Here is a 17,182-nt window from a genome sequence, read left to right as displayed (position 1 = left end):
GATGTGGGCTATTGCCCAATATCCTCACTTATCCTGATAATGTGCTAGCAGTTGCAGCATGATTAATTAAGGAATAAACTCTTACCTTACTCTTGCATATTTCATGAACTCATTTAATTTGGACATGGAACATATCTACTGAACCTGCTACATATCTTTTCTCAGTCTAGTTCCCTCCTCTGCTGTCCCTTCCAGTATTATAGGGCATCTCCTAGAAACAGTTATCAGCCTAAATTTTTGTATGCAGTGGCTCTGTTACTATTAGAATTTTCACTTGAAGATCATATTGGACTGGAGATTGACTCTGACATGGTTTTATCCAGTTTACAGTTATTTCCACGCTTCCATGATCGATTCCTGAGGGACTGCTGGTATGTTTCTAGAAAGAGTTGGTATAGAGGTAAGTTTTCTTTTGCTCTCTCTTGGTTTTTACTGTATTAAAAAAGTAGTAATTGTTTTGCCCAAACGTTGATATTGAATGCAAATTGAGATTTAGCTAGGACTGAATGGTTTGTTGATGATAAGCTAATTCAATTTGTATTTGATTTTTCTCCTTACGGCTGAAGCTTTGGTAGTATTTCTTGATAATGAGAAGCAAGCCCAAATTGAGTTGACAAAATTTTACGATTGATTGTGACTCCTTTTGTGACATCAATCAATTCAAAGAAATTTCATTTTGTCAATTACCTTTCTGTGAATGTGCACTACATACTCTGAGTTCTGGAAATTAAGTCTCAGAGAAGCTTGACTGAGTATCAGCTACTGTATATACATACAGAGGTGTGAATTTCACTAAGCAGTGAAGTCATACTGGAAGATGTACACAAGGTAACAAAAAAATACCTGGTGGTACTTGGAGCTTCTCATTTCCTTTTCTTAACATTGCTTTATATTGGCAAAAATGTATAACCCTCAGTCCACAAACAGTTTTCCTTATCTGTTACCCTTCCACTCTAGAGCCCTGTTTCGCCATTATTTTGTTCTGTGCCAGTGTTCTGCTGACGTGTTTTCATCTCTGTTAGTCAAAAGTTCATCTTTACTAGAAAACCAATCCAGTTACTTATGGAACCATGTAAAGCCTTGCAGGCCAGACTCTGTCCATGTAAATATTAAAAGGATGGAAAGTCTCTTGGCTTTAGTGGGCATTAGATTATACACCCTCTGTGCCAGAATGGCACAGAACAGTTGAGGTTAGAAGGGACCTCTGGGGATCATCTAGTCCAATCCCTCTGTGCAAGTAGGGTCATCTAGAGCACGTTGCACAGGACTACGTCCAGAGGAGGAGACTCTACGACTTGTCTGGGCAACCTCTTCCAGTGCTCTGTCATTCTCACAGTAAAGAAGTTTTTCCTCATATTCAGGTGGAACTTCCTGTGTTTCAGTTTGTGCTCGTTGTTTCTTGTCCTGTCGCTTGGCACCACTGAAAAGAGTCTGGCCCCGTCTTCTTGGCACCCTCCCTTAAGATATCTGTAGATGCTGATAAGATTCCCTATCAGTATTCTTGCCTCCAGGCTAATCAGGCCCAGCTCTCGCAGCCTTGCCTCCTAGGGGAGATGCTGCAGTCGCCTAATCACTTTCATAGCCCTGTGCTGGACTCTCTCCAGTAGTTCCATGTCTGATGTAAATAATTTATATTTATCTTCTGCTCTGTTCTTACTTTTAGTGCTCTATATTGCATGTGACGCATGTGATTGATATAAAGTCACTTCACTGTGACTGCACTTAAAAGGGTTTTGCCCTTTTCATTGCCTTTTTTCATGCCCTTTCTATTGGCCTCTGTCATGTCCTAAAGTATGGATGGCAATTACCGCGTGACAGTCATTACCTTAACTTTTTAAAAAATTTGCATTTCTGCAGATGCTCCAGTTAACTGTAATATGAAGCTGCCTTTCATTTGTGAAAAAAATAATGTCTCCTTACTGGAAAAGCATGATCCCAGTTACCGCCCAGTCGGAGGAGATTGTCCTAAAGATTGGCTTCGGTTTCGAGATAAGGTAAGGAGATAATACAGAACAATCATCGTTGCTTATTTTTCATAGCCTAATAGGTTGAAGCGCCCTGCTGAAAGTGATGAGGAGGTAGCTCCTGTGGCCAGGAGTGGACTGGGAGGTAGCATTTGAAAACTACGTGCAGTGATTTAAATTCTCTGCCTCGCTTCTGTCTCTTATGCAGGATTGAAAGCTTTTTAATTTCAAAGAAGTAATTTTCAGGTTTTTCTTTTTACCCTCACACACATTTAGGCCCAAGAACTTTGGCTCTGTTGTCTAGTGGGGCTCTGCTTTGAAGGATTAGAAAGGACGATATTGAGACTCCTGTGGCAGAAGCATGTTCACTCTGAGTAATCATTAGGCAGCCAGCAGCTTGGCAGACATCCTGTTTCCTCACTCGGCTTAAGGACTTAACTGAATAGTTAGAAGAAGCTTTTAAGGTTGAACCAACAGATGTTAGAAACCATACTGTAGGAAACTTCAGCACTGTGTTTCAAGGCCATCATTTAAAACCTTTGACTATGGTCCCTATTATGTGGCCTGTCACTGTTCTGTACGTAGGCTGCAGCATGCATCGAGTGTGTACATTACGCTTGCAGCAAGGTTTGCAAATGTACTTCATATAACTGCAGAAAATAACTTTTGGGGTTCCTAGGTAGTTTCTCCCAAAAGATAACGTGTTACAGTGCAGGTTTCTGGCCCAGTCCAAGCTGACTTGAAAGTTACACTCCTGAGTATTCCTAGTGTTAAAATAGAACACGATCCTGATGTGGTTAGTTAAAGTCATTGAATTCTGACCCTCAGAGAATGACCCTCAGATGGTTTATTCATCATTTTATGCTTAGCTGATCTGTCAAATCTAGGAAGAGATTCAAGCAGCTAGTATCAGTTCGCTTGCTTTCGGAGAAAAATAATTGTATTTTCTTACAGGGAATGAGAAGTGAGTTTTTAGGGCTTCTTTAAGAACTTTTTCTTATGAGCTATTTCTTAAGAAGCAATGGTAAGATGAAAATTGATTTTGTGATTTTTATTTTGCAGTGTTTTCTAAAGATGAATCCCAAATCTCTAACATTTAACGCAGCTAATGAGAAGTGTGTAACTTCTGGAGGCTCTCTTCCATCGATCTCAAATCAAGCTGAGCAAGGTATGATGGTGGGGGCACTTTTAGTACAAAGCTTCTCTCTCAAATTCATTATAGTTCTGCTGCATAAGTACTTCAGCAGAAAATCACTTGATCTGCAGGCATACTGGGAGCATTCTAAAAAGCCAAGATCACTTAAAATATGTTGCCTATTGTTGTTTGCACCACTAGAAACATAAAATATAAATGCTGTCAGCAAACATTTGATCCAGTTCAACGAGCAGCTTCTTTTTATGGCCTTATCTGTTATGGAAAGAAGAATTTGTAAAAGCTTGCATTAAAGACTGAGGACAGAAAGGTCAATGGATGAAGAATTGCCTCCCATGCTTTGCTTTGCAAGTTCAAACATATCTGAGGCTGTAGGTTTTGCACTGTGAAGATCACACAGGAGCTGCTCCCTGGATAAGCTCAGCTGTGTATTGGAACAGGACTACAAACATAAAGCCCTCCGGAGCATGTAGGACCCTCCATGTCCAAGCATAAAGAGTAGCTTAATATGCCAGTCTGTCTAAACGGCTGCAAGCTGCCCAGGAGAGTATTAGGAGGGTAAAAGGCAGGGGCACTGTGAGGGACACGAGAGTTTGTGCCACTCTTGGGGCCTGTCCCTCAGCTGTCATATAAACGTAGTCATTGAGGTGAATGCAGTCAGGGAGAAATGTATTTGCACTGGCTACAAGTAGTAATCAGTGATTAAACTTCTGCTTGAATGAGAGCTGTATTTGCATCTGTATTTGTGTGGACAGCTTCTAGCCGTCTGCAGATATATCTGAAGTAGCTTGGTTGAATTCCACAATGTGAGCCACGCTTGCTTTCTTTTTAGGCACCTCTTGCCAGATGGCATGTAGGAAGGAGACTAGGGAGGCCAGTAGTGTAGAGGCAGGCAGCGGCTGAACAGTTACTGCCGACGTGGGGGATGAACAGGGCTGTAACTGTACAGGTAGATACATGTCTGAGTCCTCAGTGTTCTGGGATTCTTTTAAGGTTACAAAAGCATAGCGCTCTGAAATATTGCATAGCAGGCTCTTTTGTCCTGTTTTGTGCTTGTGAGAGTGTTTTGGGTTGTGTGGGTTTTTTTGTTTTTTTTTTTTTTTTTTGCTTCCGCCCCTCCACCTTAGCCATGTACTGAAGGCCATTTAAATAGGAAACGAAGGCAGTTATCTAAAAAAAAAGTGTGCTCCTCTCTGTAGGCTACTCCTACTCTTCCCAGTGGTGTAAGGAGGGTGGCTAACTCCAATATGTAAATCTTCAATGAGTTTGTCTAGCTTAGAAAATAGGCTGAGGCTAGTCTGGCATGTGGCTGATAGCTGAGACATGTCAACAGTAGCTAATTATATAGCATCAATTTGTCTTCCTGATCTAGACAAGCTCAGTGACTGTCTCTACTACCCAGAGGTTTACTGAAAGCCGTTGTTTCCTGCCAGAAGGCTCACTAAGAGGGGACTGATACAGGATTTTCCTGGCTGAAATTTTTCCCAACTAGCCTATCCTGCTTTCCCTGATGGAGGAGTGGGAAAACTCTGCCAGAATCCAAGAAATAATTCTGCTTTATGGCATGTATCAGTAGGAAAGAAAGAAGGGATGTAAGACTCGGATCTCCATCAATTCAGAGAAGGTGGGAGAGAGCGCTTTTATCATCTCTGCGGGGAGACAACAGAAGATCTTAAAGACCTATGGAAAAGTGGCACCTGAAATTTAGATTTAACTGCAAGGAGACAAAGCAGAGAGGGCAGAACTGAGACAGAAACAAGTTAAATTCCCCACTTGCTCCTCAACTGAGAATTTGGAGGACAAATACCCATAGTCTAATCCTTTCAGATAAAAGATAGCACCTTTGTTGATTATGGAGGGAGGGAGATGATAAATTAATACAAACAGAATTTGTGTTACTTATGCAAACTGATTTTTTGAGATGTTTGCTCTGGTTGTCTGTACCATAATATGTACATGTTTACTGTGCTGCCCAACAGATTTTATAACATCCTTGCTTACTGATATGCCAAAAGATACTTGGATCGGTTTGCAGTTTTTGTTCAGCACAAGAGAAAACAAGTGGATAGATGGGAGTAGACTGCTTTATAGTAACTTTCACCCACTACTGACAGGAAGATTAAGGAAAATCCCTCTGGATGTAAGTTCTGGCTATTGGACTTCTCTTGACTATTGTGTAATGAAGTTTGGAATACTGACTGTATCAAAAGAAGGAAAAAAAATCAGAAAAAGTGTATAACAAACCAGGTCCCCCAAATGGTGATCTTAACTGGCAAATACTGTGTCTGACAGTAATGGAGTTCTGTTTACTCATAGTTGGATGACATCTCTTGAACTGAGATAGGAAACACTGAGGGGTCAGGGAAAAACAAAAACAACTGTTTAATGGCTTTCCTGGAACTTCTATTTGTAATTTAAAGACTCCATAAAAACAGTCATCAAAAAGTTGGTTCTTGGTTCAGTTACTTGTAGAGTGCATCTGTAAACGATTATACATCAGTATTTTGCCTGCTGCTCTACCCAAGGTGAAGCATAATAAATTTAATGGAATCACAACCATAAACAAGATTTATTACCAGTGTTGAATAGTTTTGTTTAATGTTCTTTTCCCATATTTAACTTAAGAATTCTTTCTGAGTCCAAGCACCTGGCAGTGTTTGTAGAATAGGTAAGCACCACTCCTTTGAAAACTTCTTAAACAAGTTCAGACAGAGCAGGTTCTCTCAGCCTCATGTTCCTTTCACCTCTTCCACATCAGTGGGTTTATACCTTATTTGAGCTGACAAGCATAATTCTGGTTTTCAGCTTTTTGATGAAGATTTTAACAATCAGTGTGGTGTAATCCTCAACGATCCCAAGTCACAATATGCTGGAACATGGAACTTCACTGCCTGTGCTGACAAGCACTTTTTGGGTATATGCCAGCGGCCAGTAGGTAAGTCTGAAGAGTCAAAACATATTAGAGCCAGACTCTGTTGTTAAGAACTGTGTGCCAGGAGACCTTTTAATGTTTGTAAATTGTTGCACTTGAAGAGCAAGATGCTTGCAGAGACTGAGCAGGTATTTTGGAAAAGCATTGTGTGGAGGATGCTCTGGGGCAAATTTAATCAGCCATAGAAGATTTACCCTGGCTGCCTTTCTTTCAAGCCCAGTAGAGGCTTTAATATTTTTTGGGTGCAGATGTCATCTACATCAAGGGGTGGAACAAATGATTCTTTCCCCCCTTCAGAACTGTGAAAGAGAGAAGCTGTAAGAAAGGATCTCTCAAAATTTTCATCCTACTTAAACGGCTCCTGTGATTTTCAGCACTGTCAAAATATGAGGTAGTATTGTGTACTCTTGAAATTGAAATCAGTCTGCCTAGAGCAAACTTTGAGGGCATACATGGAGAGTGGTAATTTGCAATGATGCAACTTTCTCTAGCTTCATGCAGAATCAGGTCCATTAGTGGAGCCTTCTTTATTTGAACTAAAAATAATAATCTGGTGTAACCATGTAGGTTGGTCATCACTGATTACTGGAATCTAATCAAACACATATGGCTACTCTCAGACTTAATTAATGCTATAGGCTAATATTCAGCATATCCACTTTCAAGTACATTCCTCTTATTTAAGGAATATGCTCATATGCTGTCTTCTAAAAAAGAACAGGTGCACAAAACAAACTCCCAAGAAAATATACACTTGACTTTCATTCGCAGATAGGCAAAGTGATTTTTTTCCCCTTTTAATTTTCATCATCTTTAGTTCATTACCAAATACTTCTGAAATACAATGTGTCCAGATTAAAAATCTAGATGGAAGAGGTGTAGCTAGTGTTTTTTTTTTTTTTTTTTAAAAAAAAAAAGGAAATAGAATACAAGGTTAATAGTAAATCTGTGTAGATCAATATGTTTGGACTAACTAAAATACTGAAAACACTGAGAACTTCCTAGCTATTGCTCTAGAAGGTAAAATGAGAAAGGTCTGCTGGTACAGTCTGGCCTTAAATAACTGTATTGATGTCATCATTTATTGGGGATCTTAGGATAGTTCAAGTTGCCAGGAGGTTGCAGGGACAGCTGTGAGATCAAACTTGCCTAATGAGAGAAGACAACTCAGATTCCTTGGGAATCTTGGTGTGATTGTGATTAGCACAATTTCTTGAGATACTCAGCATCAGCAATTACATCTCTCTTCTTTCAGAAATGGGCACCTTCCTTACTAACGCATTTCCAGTTTGTTACCCCTTATTATTCCTTCATATGTGATGACACTCTTGGTTCTGTGGTTCTTTTTTTGAAGCTGTTCACTCAGTGAAAACATTTGGCAGCAGACACAAACCACTTCAAACAATCTGTTTCAGTATTGTCACTTTTCTGATTTTTTTTTGAAAGTTGCAAATTGTGCATAAATACCATATTAATACTATGTTTCTGTGTTCTTGTGTTTTGGAAAATGACCCTGTCAGCCTGTCAATCATGTATTTGTATGCTGTTATTTATACGGTGGTTTCCCCCCCCCCGCCCCGGTAAGCCTTTTTCTGCTTGAGATTCCTGTGAGATACCTTAAATGCCAGCAGTTTTCTGCCTCTTGGAGACCCAACTTACTTTTGGCTGCATATAAAATTTAGCAGCTTTTAGGACGTTTTGCCATGGAAATGTCTGCATCTTTTCTTAACTGCCAATTGCCAAGCATCGCTGAGCGGCAAGAGTTCAGCAGGATGCGGGTCACTGTGATAATACTCAGTGATTAGAACCCTGACGGTGAACTACACTTCTCCCTACTCAAGGTGGACTTTGTATACTTAGTTAAGCACATTTGGATGCAAAAATCAATTGCCACTATACCCATGGACGGCAGCACAGAATCTCAGGACTGTGCAAGAGCTGTTACGATTGCACGGCCCATTAGATTTACAAAAGTGTAAATTGACAGGGTCCGTAGAGATAAATGAATGCGGTATGGCAGTTTTCTGACTATTGCCATAATTGTTTATAGTTAAAGAGTACTTTTTTTTTCTTTTCCTTCAATAAACAGAAGTCTTAATATTATTTAGCAGTTAGTTAAAGCTAGGAAATCTAGGGTATAAACCCAAGTTTCTACACATACACGTGAGCGTATGTAAAAATGAGCTGCAAATGATTCTGTTTTTTCTTCTATATATTCTCTGTCCAAAGTGTCAAAGATATTTGCGCCTAACTATAACCATTAGTATAATTTACTGCCTAAGAAACTTTTTTTAATATATATTTCTAAGGGGGGAATTCAAACAAGTTTTTTGTGTTCTTTTTTACAGAGAAACTGGGAGTTTAAAAAAATGTATTCCAGTCTTTAACCACCTACTAACTGGATTTCTTAATTAGGTATAGGAACTGCTGATAACCAGACAGAACAAGTTCTTAATGAAACACTGACCTATCAAAACATTCAATACATGGTAATTCTGAAGAATTTGACCTGGAATGATGCAATGGCTGCATGCATAAGTAACAAAATGCAGTTGGTTAGCATCACAGATCAATTCCAGCAGGCTTTCCTTGCTGTTCAAGCGGCCCTTCATAATTATCCACTGTGGATTGGACTTTTCAGCAGAGATGTAAGTTTTATTTTTTCCCTCAGACCGTGGCTTACAATAATTTTTAGAGTTGTGTGAAATAGAAATGGGGATAAAGAAACACAATAAAAAATCAGAATTTCTGGAATAACCAATAGTTACTATCATTGACATCTGTTTTTCTTTAATGATAACCATATGGAGAGTTTCAAGATTAATGTACTAAATCTTCAGTTTTCTAAGCCACATACTTAGTTGTTGAATTCCACTGGATGAATTAATGAAGAAGATGCGATTCTTTTATAGGATCATGGGCTAGAGGGATATAATGTAGAATAGCAGCAGTATAAATTACTAAATATATTTGTCTCTCCTGTTAATGAGTAATTGGTGCTGCCATTAAATATTTTGGAGTACCACTGTAAAAAGACAACCAAAATCTATTTTAAGAAGGAGAAACCAAAAATGGTAAATAAACCACAAAATTAACCCATAAAATTTTCTAGAGGTATCTTTCTATAACTTAAACTCTGTAGTTTCTTAATGTCATTTGTGCCCCCTTTTGGGTTAGAGGGGGACATCCTTGAGACATATTAGTTTGTTGTTGTTGTTGTTTCCTTCTGTTTTGTCTTTAGAAAAGTCAGTGCAGTGGTTATTGCTTTGCTTGTATTAGCCAGAGGCCCTCTGGGATATCTTCAGTGTGGACTGATAGCTTTCTCAGCTGTTAAGTCCTGCAAAAAACCCCAAGCCATTTCATTACCTCTTTTTTTTAATCAAACAGGAGTCTTGAGGAAATTACAAGAAAAAAGTTAAAACTGGTTTGAAAATGACTTAGCTATAAGGATTGGTGATGCTCCCTCAGCATCTGTGGTGTTAGGATCTTAGTTAGTAATGGGCTACTGAGTATTCTAGGCAAAGTAGGAAAGAAAAATACAGGAATGTCTGCCTTATGGAGAATATTTTGTAAAGGAAACAAGTATTTAATCTTAATGAAGATGAGAAGACCAGGACACCATTCCCCCCCCACCACCTCTTTTGAATCTTTATCTTTAAATGAAGATCAGATGATTCATTTTGCTGCATAAAACTATGACATGCACTAGCTTTTCACTGTTGCAACACTTTGTTATTTAGATGCGATTAAAAAGTCACATGAAAGGAAATTATAATTAAACTGGTCAACAGAACTTGTTATTCCAGTGCTGGAATCATAGACACAAAAGACAGATATAAGATAAATGAAATTACAAAGGTGGAGAGGGTTTTCCTGAATAAAACTTTGAAACCTAAGATAGGATAGCACACTTGTACGTGGGCTTTTTTGTTATTCCTGCTGTAGCCTCCAGGGCAGGAATACATTTAATTTATAAAATCAGTTAAGTATTTAACCGATTACTTTCAACTTAATGGAGTGGAGAAACTGTGATGAGGCCTTAACCTCAGATAGCATCAGTTTTCCAAGCACAGATAATTATATCCAGCACTGATTTCCAGGTGCAAGTGATGTAGTTTGGACATCTCTTTCCCAGGCCTTCCTCAGTAAGCATAACATCAACATTTTATCGTTTTCCATTAACTTCAGCTGATTCTTGTTTTTGCAAATGCAAAATGTAAAATAACAAAGCTTATTATATGGTAAAGAACTGTTCAGAGAAACGCCTACAGTTCTCACCAGAGACGCTCGTAGACTCTGGCCGCTTGGTGCCTTTTAGCCAATGTAAATACATTATCCTGTGATTTGCTGTACCTAACATTTTTCAGTCTATAAGCTCATCCCTTCTACAATGCTAGGGTGGAAAGCATTATGGCTGGTTGGATGGGAAGCACGTTAGTTTTAGTCGATGGTCTGAAGAGGACGAAGAAACAAGTGAAGAATGTGTGTTTTTGGATACTGATGGCTTCTGGAAAACTTCTGACTGTTCCTCTGAAAATCGAGGTGCTCTTTGCTATTTACCAGAAAGTACGTGTCCTAACATATTCTTGATAATACTTATGAAAGTTGCATTGTTTTATTATGAAGCATATTTGAGTATTACAGATTATAAAGTGGCAACATTCAGCTTTTACATTTCCCCCAACAGGCTGGTTTGCATATCGGGGGGGGGGGGGGGGACATAAACTTGAATGCTCGTTGATCTTAATCAACAGAGTACTTAGAACTAAATCCAGGATGGGTACTTTGGGCCAGACACACACTGTAACTGATTCTACCTTTGCACTGTTTCCATAAGACTGTTGCATACTAATCTTCCCCTCGTGCACATGGGCTAAGATTCAGCCTCTGTACTATTTACATCTTAATATGGGAACCTTCAGCTATTGAAGTCCATACAGGGTGGGAGATAGGTGACTACATGGAGGAGAAAGATAGCAGGTAGACACTGAGTTGAAAGGTGCAAACTGAAGCCTTCCTCAGCGCCACGTAACTCGCTCCAAGTATATACCTATTACAGCAAGACAGCTAGGGACTGGACGGCTTTTTGGAGGATATGTACATGGCAAAGCCCCCGTCCAAAAAACATAAAGCAAAAAGATCCCTTTGAATGACCATCACAGAATTCTTTGCCTTGAGACCATTATAATTCAGGCTTTTTTGAGTGAGGAAACGGTTAAAGCTATTGCTGTATGTTCTGAATCACAGAGATGAATGCTTATGATTATGTCGTCCTTAACTATTCAAAGTGTGACCAACTGCAGGAAGAGTCCTTCTCGTGTCTTAAGAACTAGATAAAGCCACAAAATTAGGTTGTGTCACCAGTATAGAGTAGCTCTTGTTTATTATGATGGTCTGCCTTCATACAAGAGCTAGAAAGGGCTTTTAGCTACTAGTCCATACTTCTTAGCATTTTTATCTTAAGGATTTTAAACCTTAAACCTACATAACAGTTGTGGAAAACTGTAAGCACTTGTATACTCCTTTTACAGTGCTCACTGCTACTTTTGTTTGTTTAAAAAGCTCTGTCATTTGAAAAATTAAAGCAGGAACATGCATTATACATTTAGAGGATGACGCTTAATTTGCATCTTACAAGTTTTTTAAGGCTATGTGAAAACGTGCTGTGAAGTGTAACCTTAGCTGTTTTATATCTTCTGATATAAATTTATATCTGAATATCTTCTTTCACTTCCTTAGAGAAGACCAAAAAAGAACCAGTTACGCAAGTTAAATGCCCCCATAAGATTAAAAATACTCCCTGGATATCATTTAGAAACAACTGTTACACTTTTACAATAACAAAGAATAGATGGCGAGAACTAAAGTCTCAAGAAGCTCACCATTTATGCAAGAAAATGAGTAAGTACTACTTTATATTACAGGCTATTTAGAGATGCATCAGCTTGAGGGAGGTTAGTTTTAGACCTGAATTGCTGTATTACCACAACAGCTAAGCGAGGGGCATAAGGAGCATTTGGAAATGCATGCTAGTGATGCACTGCTGGATGCTATTTTCCCCTCACACTACTACGGTAAAAATTGCCAGAACATCTGTGGGAGAGCTTGAGAGAGAGATTACTAGGAATTATTGATTTCTGAGATCTCTGAAAATGTAAAAATGTTTTTTTTTCATTTGTTTAACACCTATGAATTTTAAATAGTTTGGGTAATGATTATTCCTTTAGCAATGGTCTGGCTTTATAGGTGCATCTACTTTGTGTTTTTCCCTCTCTTACTGTGTGAACAGACTAAGTGGCCTCAGAATAGTCTGATTCATTAAAGCACGAGGGCTTTTCCCGTCCATCCTGAACAAAGCATATGCTTAAGACCAACTTCCTCTTGTATTAAAGCATTGGTCATGGCAGCTCAAAGGCATGCATCTAACAAATTTTATTTTTCAAGAATTGACTTCAATATCAGCCTTAAGCTACCTACCAGATAAACTGTATTAAGAAAATTGAGAAGATGATTGCTGGTATGTTTTGTTCCACACAGAGAATTTTTACTACATACAATTTTAAATGACTGTAGACCCCATAAAATGCTCTGGAAGTGAAGTCTCTCACCTGTCCACAGAACCTGGGGAAGCACTACTGATGCTACCTTTGAAGACTTTTCTCACTGTTAATTTAGTTATTTTGTCTAACCTTTATATGTTCTTGCTGTATCTGTAGTAACTGTTAACAATAGTCGTAAACCAAATGTTCAGTTTATCTTGTAAGCATACGGTGAATTTTGAAAGTAAGCAATTTTTGTTTTTAAATTTTATTTCAACAGATCCAGAAGCATTTGTTCTGAGTGTTCGAGATGAAGAAGAAAATAACTTTGTCACTGAGCAGCTTCGCTCATTCAGTGGCCTGGCCATATGGGTCTGGCTGGGTGTGATTTACGACAGCAGTGGTAAGTTGCAAGTGCCCCCTGACACACACCCAATGTTTCTTGCATGCTTCAGTACACAACCCAAGTCAAACTGAATACAAGCATACAGTAATGCTTTATATTTGTATTTATAATTTAGAGGAGAACAACTGGATATGCTTTCTGTTTGTTTGATGTTTAGATTCAGTATGTTCTATTTAGTCTAGATCTGATTTCCCTAGAAAGCAGGATTTGAGAGAGACTGGATGAGTAATTCTAAGAACACTTAGCATTGTATATGGAACAGAACTGCAGTAATTCAGAGCACCACTGATTTTTTTCCAAAGTCTGTTAATGTCCTGAATATATTAAAAGTTAAATGACTTCTTGTACACAGTGTCAAGGTTTTGCTCAATACAGAATGTTTTCCACAGATAATGTTCTGAAGTGGTACGATGAAACTCATCTGACTTACAATAACTGGCGAATGGGAAGACCTAATGTAAAGAAGAATAGTTTTTTTGCTGGTGTAAATCTAGATGGTTTCTGGGATATTTACAATTACTCTCAAAGTTGGCACTATAATGTGTACAGTATTCTCGCTTGTAAAATTGAGAGAGGTAAGTAATAGAATATCTAAATGCCTAGTATTGGTGTGTGGGATGGGGAGCATAGTTTAAGTCCTGGTCCTCCTAATGAGGCTTTGCTGAAACCTATGGCACAGCTGTCATGGACTCTAGTGGGTAAAGGGTCTAATATTCTAGTCAGGGCAGATGTATTCACTGTACTATTCCATCAGCTGCTCACACGGTTGAAAATAGCAAAAGATAGTTTACATAATAATAGTAGTTTGTCCTGAACACTAATGCTTGAATTACAGTATTATAGATGGGTTTTTACTGCTTTCCTCATGTTCAGAATATTATGGGTGAAGTGCACACAATTTATTGTTATCTTATCCTTTGAAACAGGGCCCCAGCAACACAAACCCCCATTGCCTGAATCTATTCCACATGGAAACAGCACATACAGGATCCTTCAAAAAAAGTTAACATGGTATGAGGCATTGAGAGAATGCAAACAAAAGGGGAGTGATTTAGCAAGCGTACACAGTGAATCACAACAGTTATTTCTCGAAGACATTGTCAAGCAGGATGGCTACCCTCTGTGGCTTGGACTGTCAGTCCATGATGTAAGTATTACTGTTGATAACCTCAGTAACTTATAATTACAGTAATTATTGTAAGCAATTCTCTGCACAGGATATTACAATGTTTTCTGGACTTTTTTTTCCAGATTCTTGGAAGCTCTATTTCTGTGTAGTACATTAAACTTTCTAACATGTTACGGAGGGTGGGGGAAAGAAATGAGTAAAGTATATTAAAGTTTAATATAAGTAAGTATACTTCAGTATTTTTCCAAATATTTGAAATCTTAATGTAATGGCCCCAAATCATTCATTCCCTGTGGCACAAGAAAATGTAGTTTGCAATGCTACCTTTAAAATCTCCAGATTTTTTGACCCCCTGTGGAAAGAGATTCTGCCAGCAAGTACAATCTGACAGGGCATATGGAGCTTGTTTAGTCCAGTTCAGGACTGGTTCTCCAAAGCAGCCCAGGAACTAGCAAGTTATGCCTCCTGCTGCTGTGTCTGTTCTCCCAGAAAGCACAGTGTCTCATAGGAGACACTTCTATCTTCCTTTACTTCTCCCTCATCTTCCTTTAGCTTCTTAAGCCAAAAGCTTAAGGCCAAAGCCTGTGGCCCTGCTCCCCACACTACTCCCCAGCTTTGCCTCCACACTGTGTCATGGTAGTTAGTTGGCAGGACACTCCTCTGCAGGGAGAGAGGGGCGGTGGTTTCCACGCATACCTGTGGCACCTCGATCCATTCTTTGGTTGGAGTAGGTCCCTCCACTTCGCACAACCGACTCGTCGGTGTCATGGGTTTCCAGCAGTGCATCTAAAGCACGAGCTGATGCTGCAAGCCCTTCCTGAACTGGTTAACTTCACTCATGTGGCCATCTCTGCAGGTTAGCAGTTTGCAGCACAGCTAATAGTATTCATAACAAGGAAGAAAGATTGCTGTAATGAAACAGCAGGATGAAATGAAGTAAAATGTTCCCTACAGATTAAAGCAGAGAATAGTACAGCTCTAAACTTACAAAGATGCTACAGCTTCTCCGGTCCCATGTATAAGCAGGACTTCTATGTTAAGCATTGCTTGGAAAATGCTAACCATGTTGTATGTTTGAGTCAGCATGGATTTAGATAACTCATGGCACCTGCATTTTAATGCATCACTCTACCAGGGATATACACTGCTATATAACTTACTAATGACTGTCAGAAGGTTAAGGACTATATGCTATGGCTTAAAATTTGCATTTCTTTAATTAGGGTAGTAAAGTTAATTTTGAATGGTCAGATGGAAGTGAATTTGACTACTATCCTTGGGAATTAGAAAACTCAAATACTACTGAGAACTGTGTTCTGTTGGATACTAGAGGGTCTTGGAACCGTACAACATGTACAAGTGTTGCTGAAGGTGCTATTTGCTATAGTCCTCCAAACAGTAAGTGTTATTTTCAAAATATTTTCTGTATTTCTTTAATGTATTCTATCTTCACATGTTCTATTTAGAACTTGAAATGAAGGCTGAGAGACTAAACCTGATTTCCTCTTTAGGACCGCTTGTTTATCAGGAATGATAAAATGGTTTTTAGTGCCTCAAATCTTTACGATGTACTATAAATTAATGGTGAATAACAAGGTTTGCCAGATACTCACAGCCACATTAAAAATGCAGTACTTGCTACAAAGCCTCATTGGAGAAGATTCCATTATATTTCAAATATTTTTGTACTTGTTGCATAAGTTTTTCAGTCATGCCAGTGGGAATTTATTTTATTTGACAGCGGTGCTCAGTAGAATCACAAAATGGTTGAAGTTGGAAGGGACCTCTGAAGATCAAGTCCAACCCCTCTGCTCAAGCATGGTCACCCAGATCAGGTTGCCCAGGGCTGTGTTCAAATGGCTTTTGAGTATCTCTAAGGATAGAGACTCCACAACCTCTTCGGGCAAACACTTCATTCCAGACTGGAGTAATATTCAGATTATCCATGGAGAATATTGTAGATTCAGCCTGAATAAAATTGGCTGTACCATGTCAAAAGGCTTTTGAAGGACACTGGACATTCTCTGTTCAGCAGTCAACAATGAGAAGATCATCTTTTTCTTCTCAGTAATGCCAGGATTTTGCTTCCTACTTCTGCTTTCTGTGATTTTTTCAAAGTGAAACAGGAGTCTGTAAAATTGAAAATGATTACCCCATCTATATAAAGAACTTCAAGAGGCTTGGAGCAAAAGGAATGAGAAAACTAGTATATTTATATTAATAATTGTTATATCCTGTGAGCAGATTAACTTGCCAAATTCACACTGTTTCATTCTATCCATTCCATTGGTGGAAGTCTGATAATAATCTGGTCACCTTTAAGTCACCTGTGACATGAACATAAACTCTTAAGTATCTTTTCTGAATGAAAGTCCATATCAAACCAAACTTCAGAACCCCTTGAAAGCAAAGAAAAAGAAAAAGCCCCAAATCTCATTAAGTTCATCTACTATACATGAAGAAGGAATGTATACTAGTTGTCATGTATCAATAGTTGTTGGTAGGACAAGCAGTCCCTGTTACTATTTATTTTCCTGTTAAAACAGCAAAGAGACTATGCACAAACTCCTGCTGCAGAAATAACATCAAATATCTCTATCTTTGCAGAGAGACAATTACAGACACAGCAAGCGAGCAGAGCCCCAGGATGCCCACACGCCCGTGGAACGCTGCAGTGGATACAGTACAAGGATCACTGCTATGCCTTTGACATGGCCTTCTACAATTTTTCAGTATATAATGTGGAAGATGCTAAAAGAGTCTGCCACAAACTGAGTATGTTTAGACTCTATCATGTTAAAAGCTGTAATTAGTCAATTCTTCCAAAAGAATTAAAACATGAGTGGGCACACATGCGCAATCCTACACTCGTTACAGTTCAGCTTTTATGCTTCTTTAACTTAGGAAAACTTCTAATGGCAAGTTCTATCTTAACTTTCTTTGAACATCTGATCAAGGGTTTTGATAAAATTCTGCAGTGTGTTGACCATTCAGTTGGTGTACACCTCTGCAAATAAAAGGCAGATAGCCATTGACAGAGGATTTAGAAGTTTAGGGTT

The 17,182-nt window shown here is 38.7% G+C and overlaps 1 protein-coding gene across 2 annotated transcripts in view; it reads left to right on the top strand.

The window, feature by feature from the left end:
- LY75 (lymphocyte antigen 75) overlaps positions 1-17,182 on the top strand; it is a 47,356-nt gene that overhangs the window by 24,372 nt on the left and 5,802 nt on the right. For both annotated transcript variants that reach the window (XM_062578574.1, XM_062578575.1), the window contains 13 exons: positions 324-400; positions 1,858-1,994; positions 3,027-3,132; positions 5,097-5,257; positions 5,923-6,052; positions 8,465-8,697; positions 10,447-10,615; positions 11,789-11,950; positions 12,869-12,991; positions 13,384-13,569; positions 13,921-14,141; positions 15,347-15,521; positions 16,731-16,898. In XM_062578574.1, coding sequence (XP_062434558.1) covers positions 324-400; positions 1,858-1,994; positions 3,027-3,132; positions 5,097-5,257; positions 5,923-6,052; positions 8,465-8,697; positions 10,447-10,615; positions 11,789-11,950; positions 12,869-12,991; positions 13,384-13,569; positions 13,921-14,141; positions 15,347-15,521; positions 16,731-16,898 — 2,048 coding nt within the window. The remainder of the gene's footprint in view (positions 1-323; positions 401-1,857; positions 1,995-3,026; positions 3,133-5,096; positions 5,258-5,922; positions 6,053-8,464; positions 8,698-10,446; positions 10,616-11,788; positions 11,951-12,868; positions 12,992-13,383; positions 13,570-13,920; positions 14,142-15,346; positions 15,522-16,730; positions 16,899-17,182) is intronic.

This window comes from Rhea pennata, chromosome 6 (genome assembly GCF_028389875.1).
Source record: "Rhea pennata isolate bPtePen1 chromosome 6, bPtePen1.pri, whole genome shotgun sequence".
Lineage (NCBI taxonomy): Eukaryota > Metazoa > Chordata > Aves > Rheiformes > Rheidae > Rhea > Rhea pennata.
The sequence above is the reverse complement of the archived record's forward strand: the minus strand, read 5'-3'. Positions and strand labels throughout refer to the sequence as shown.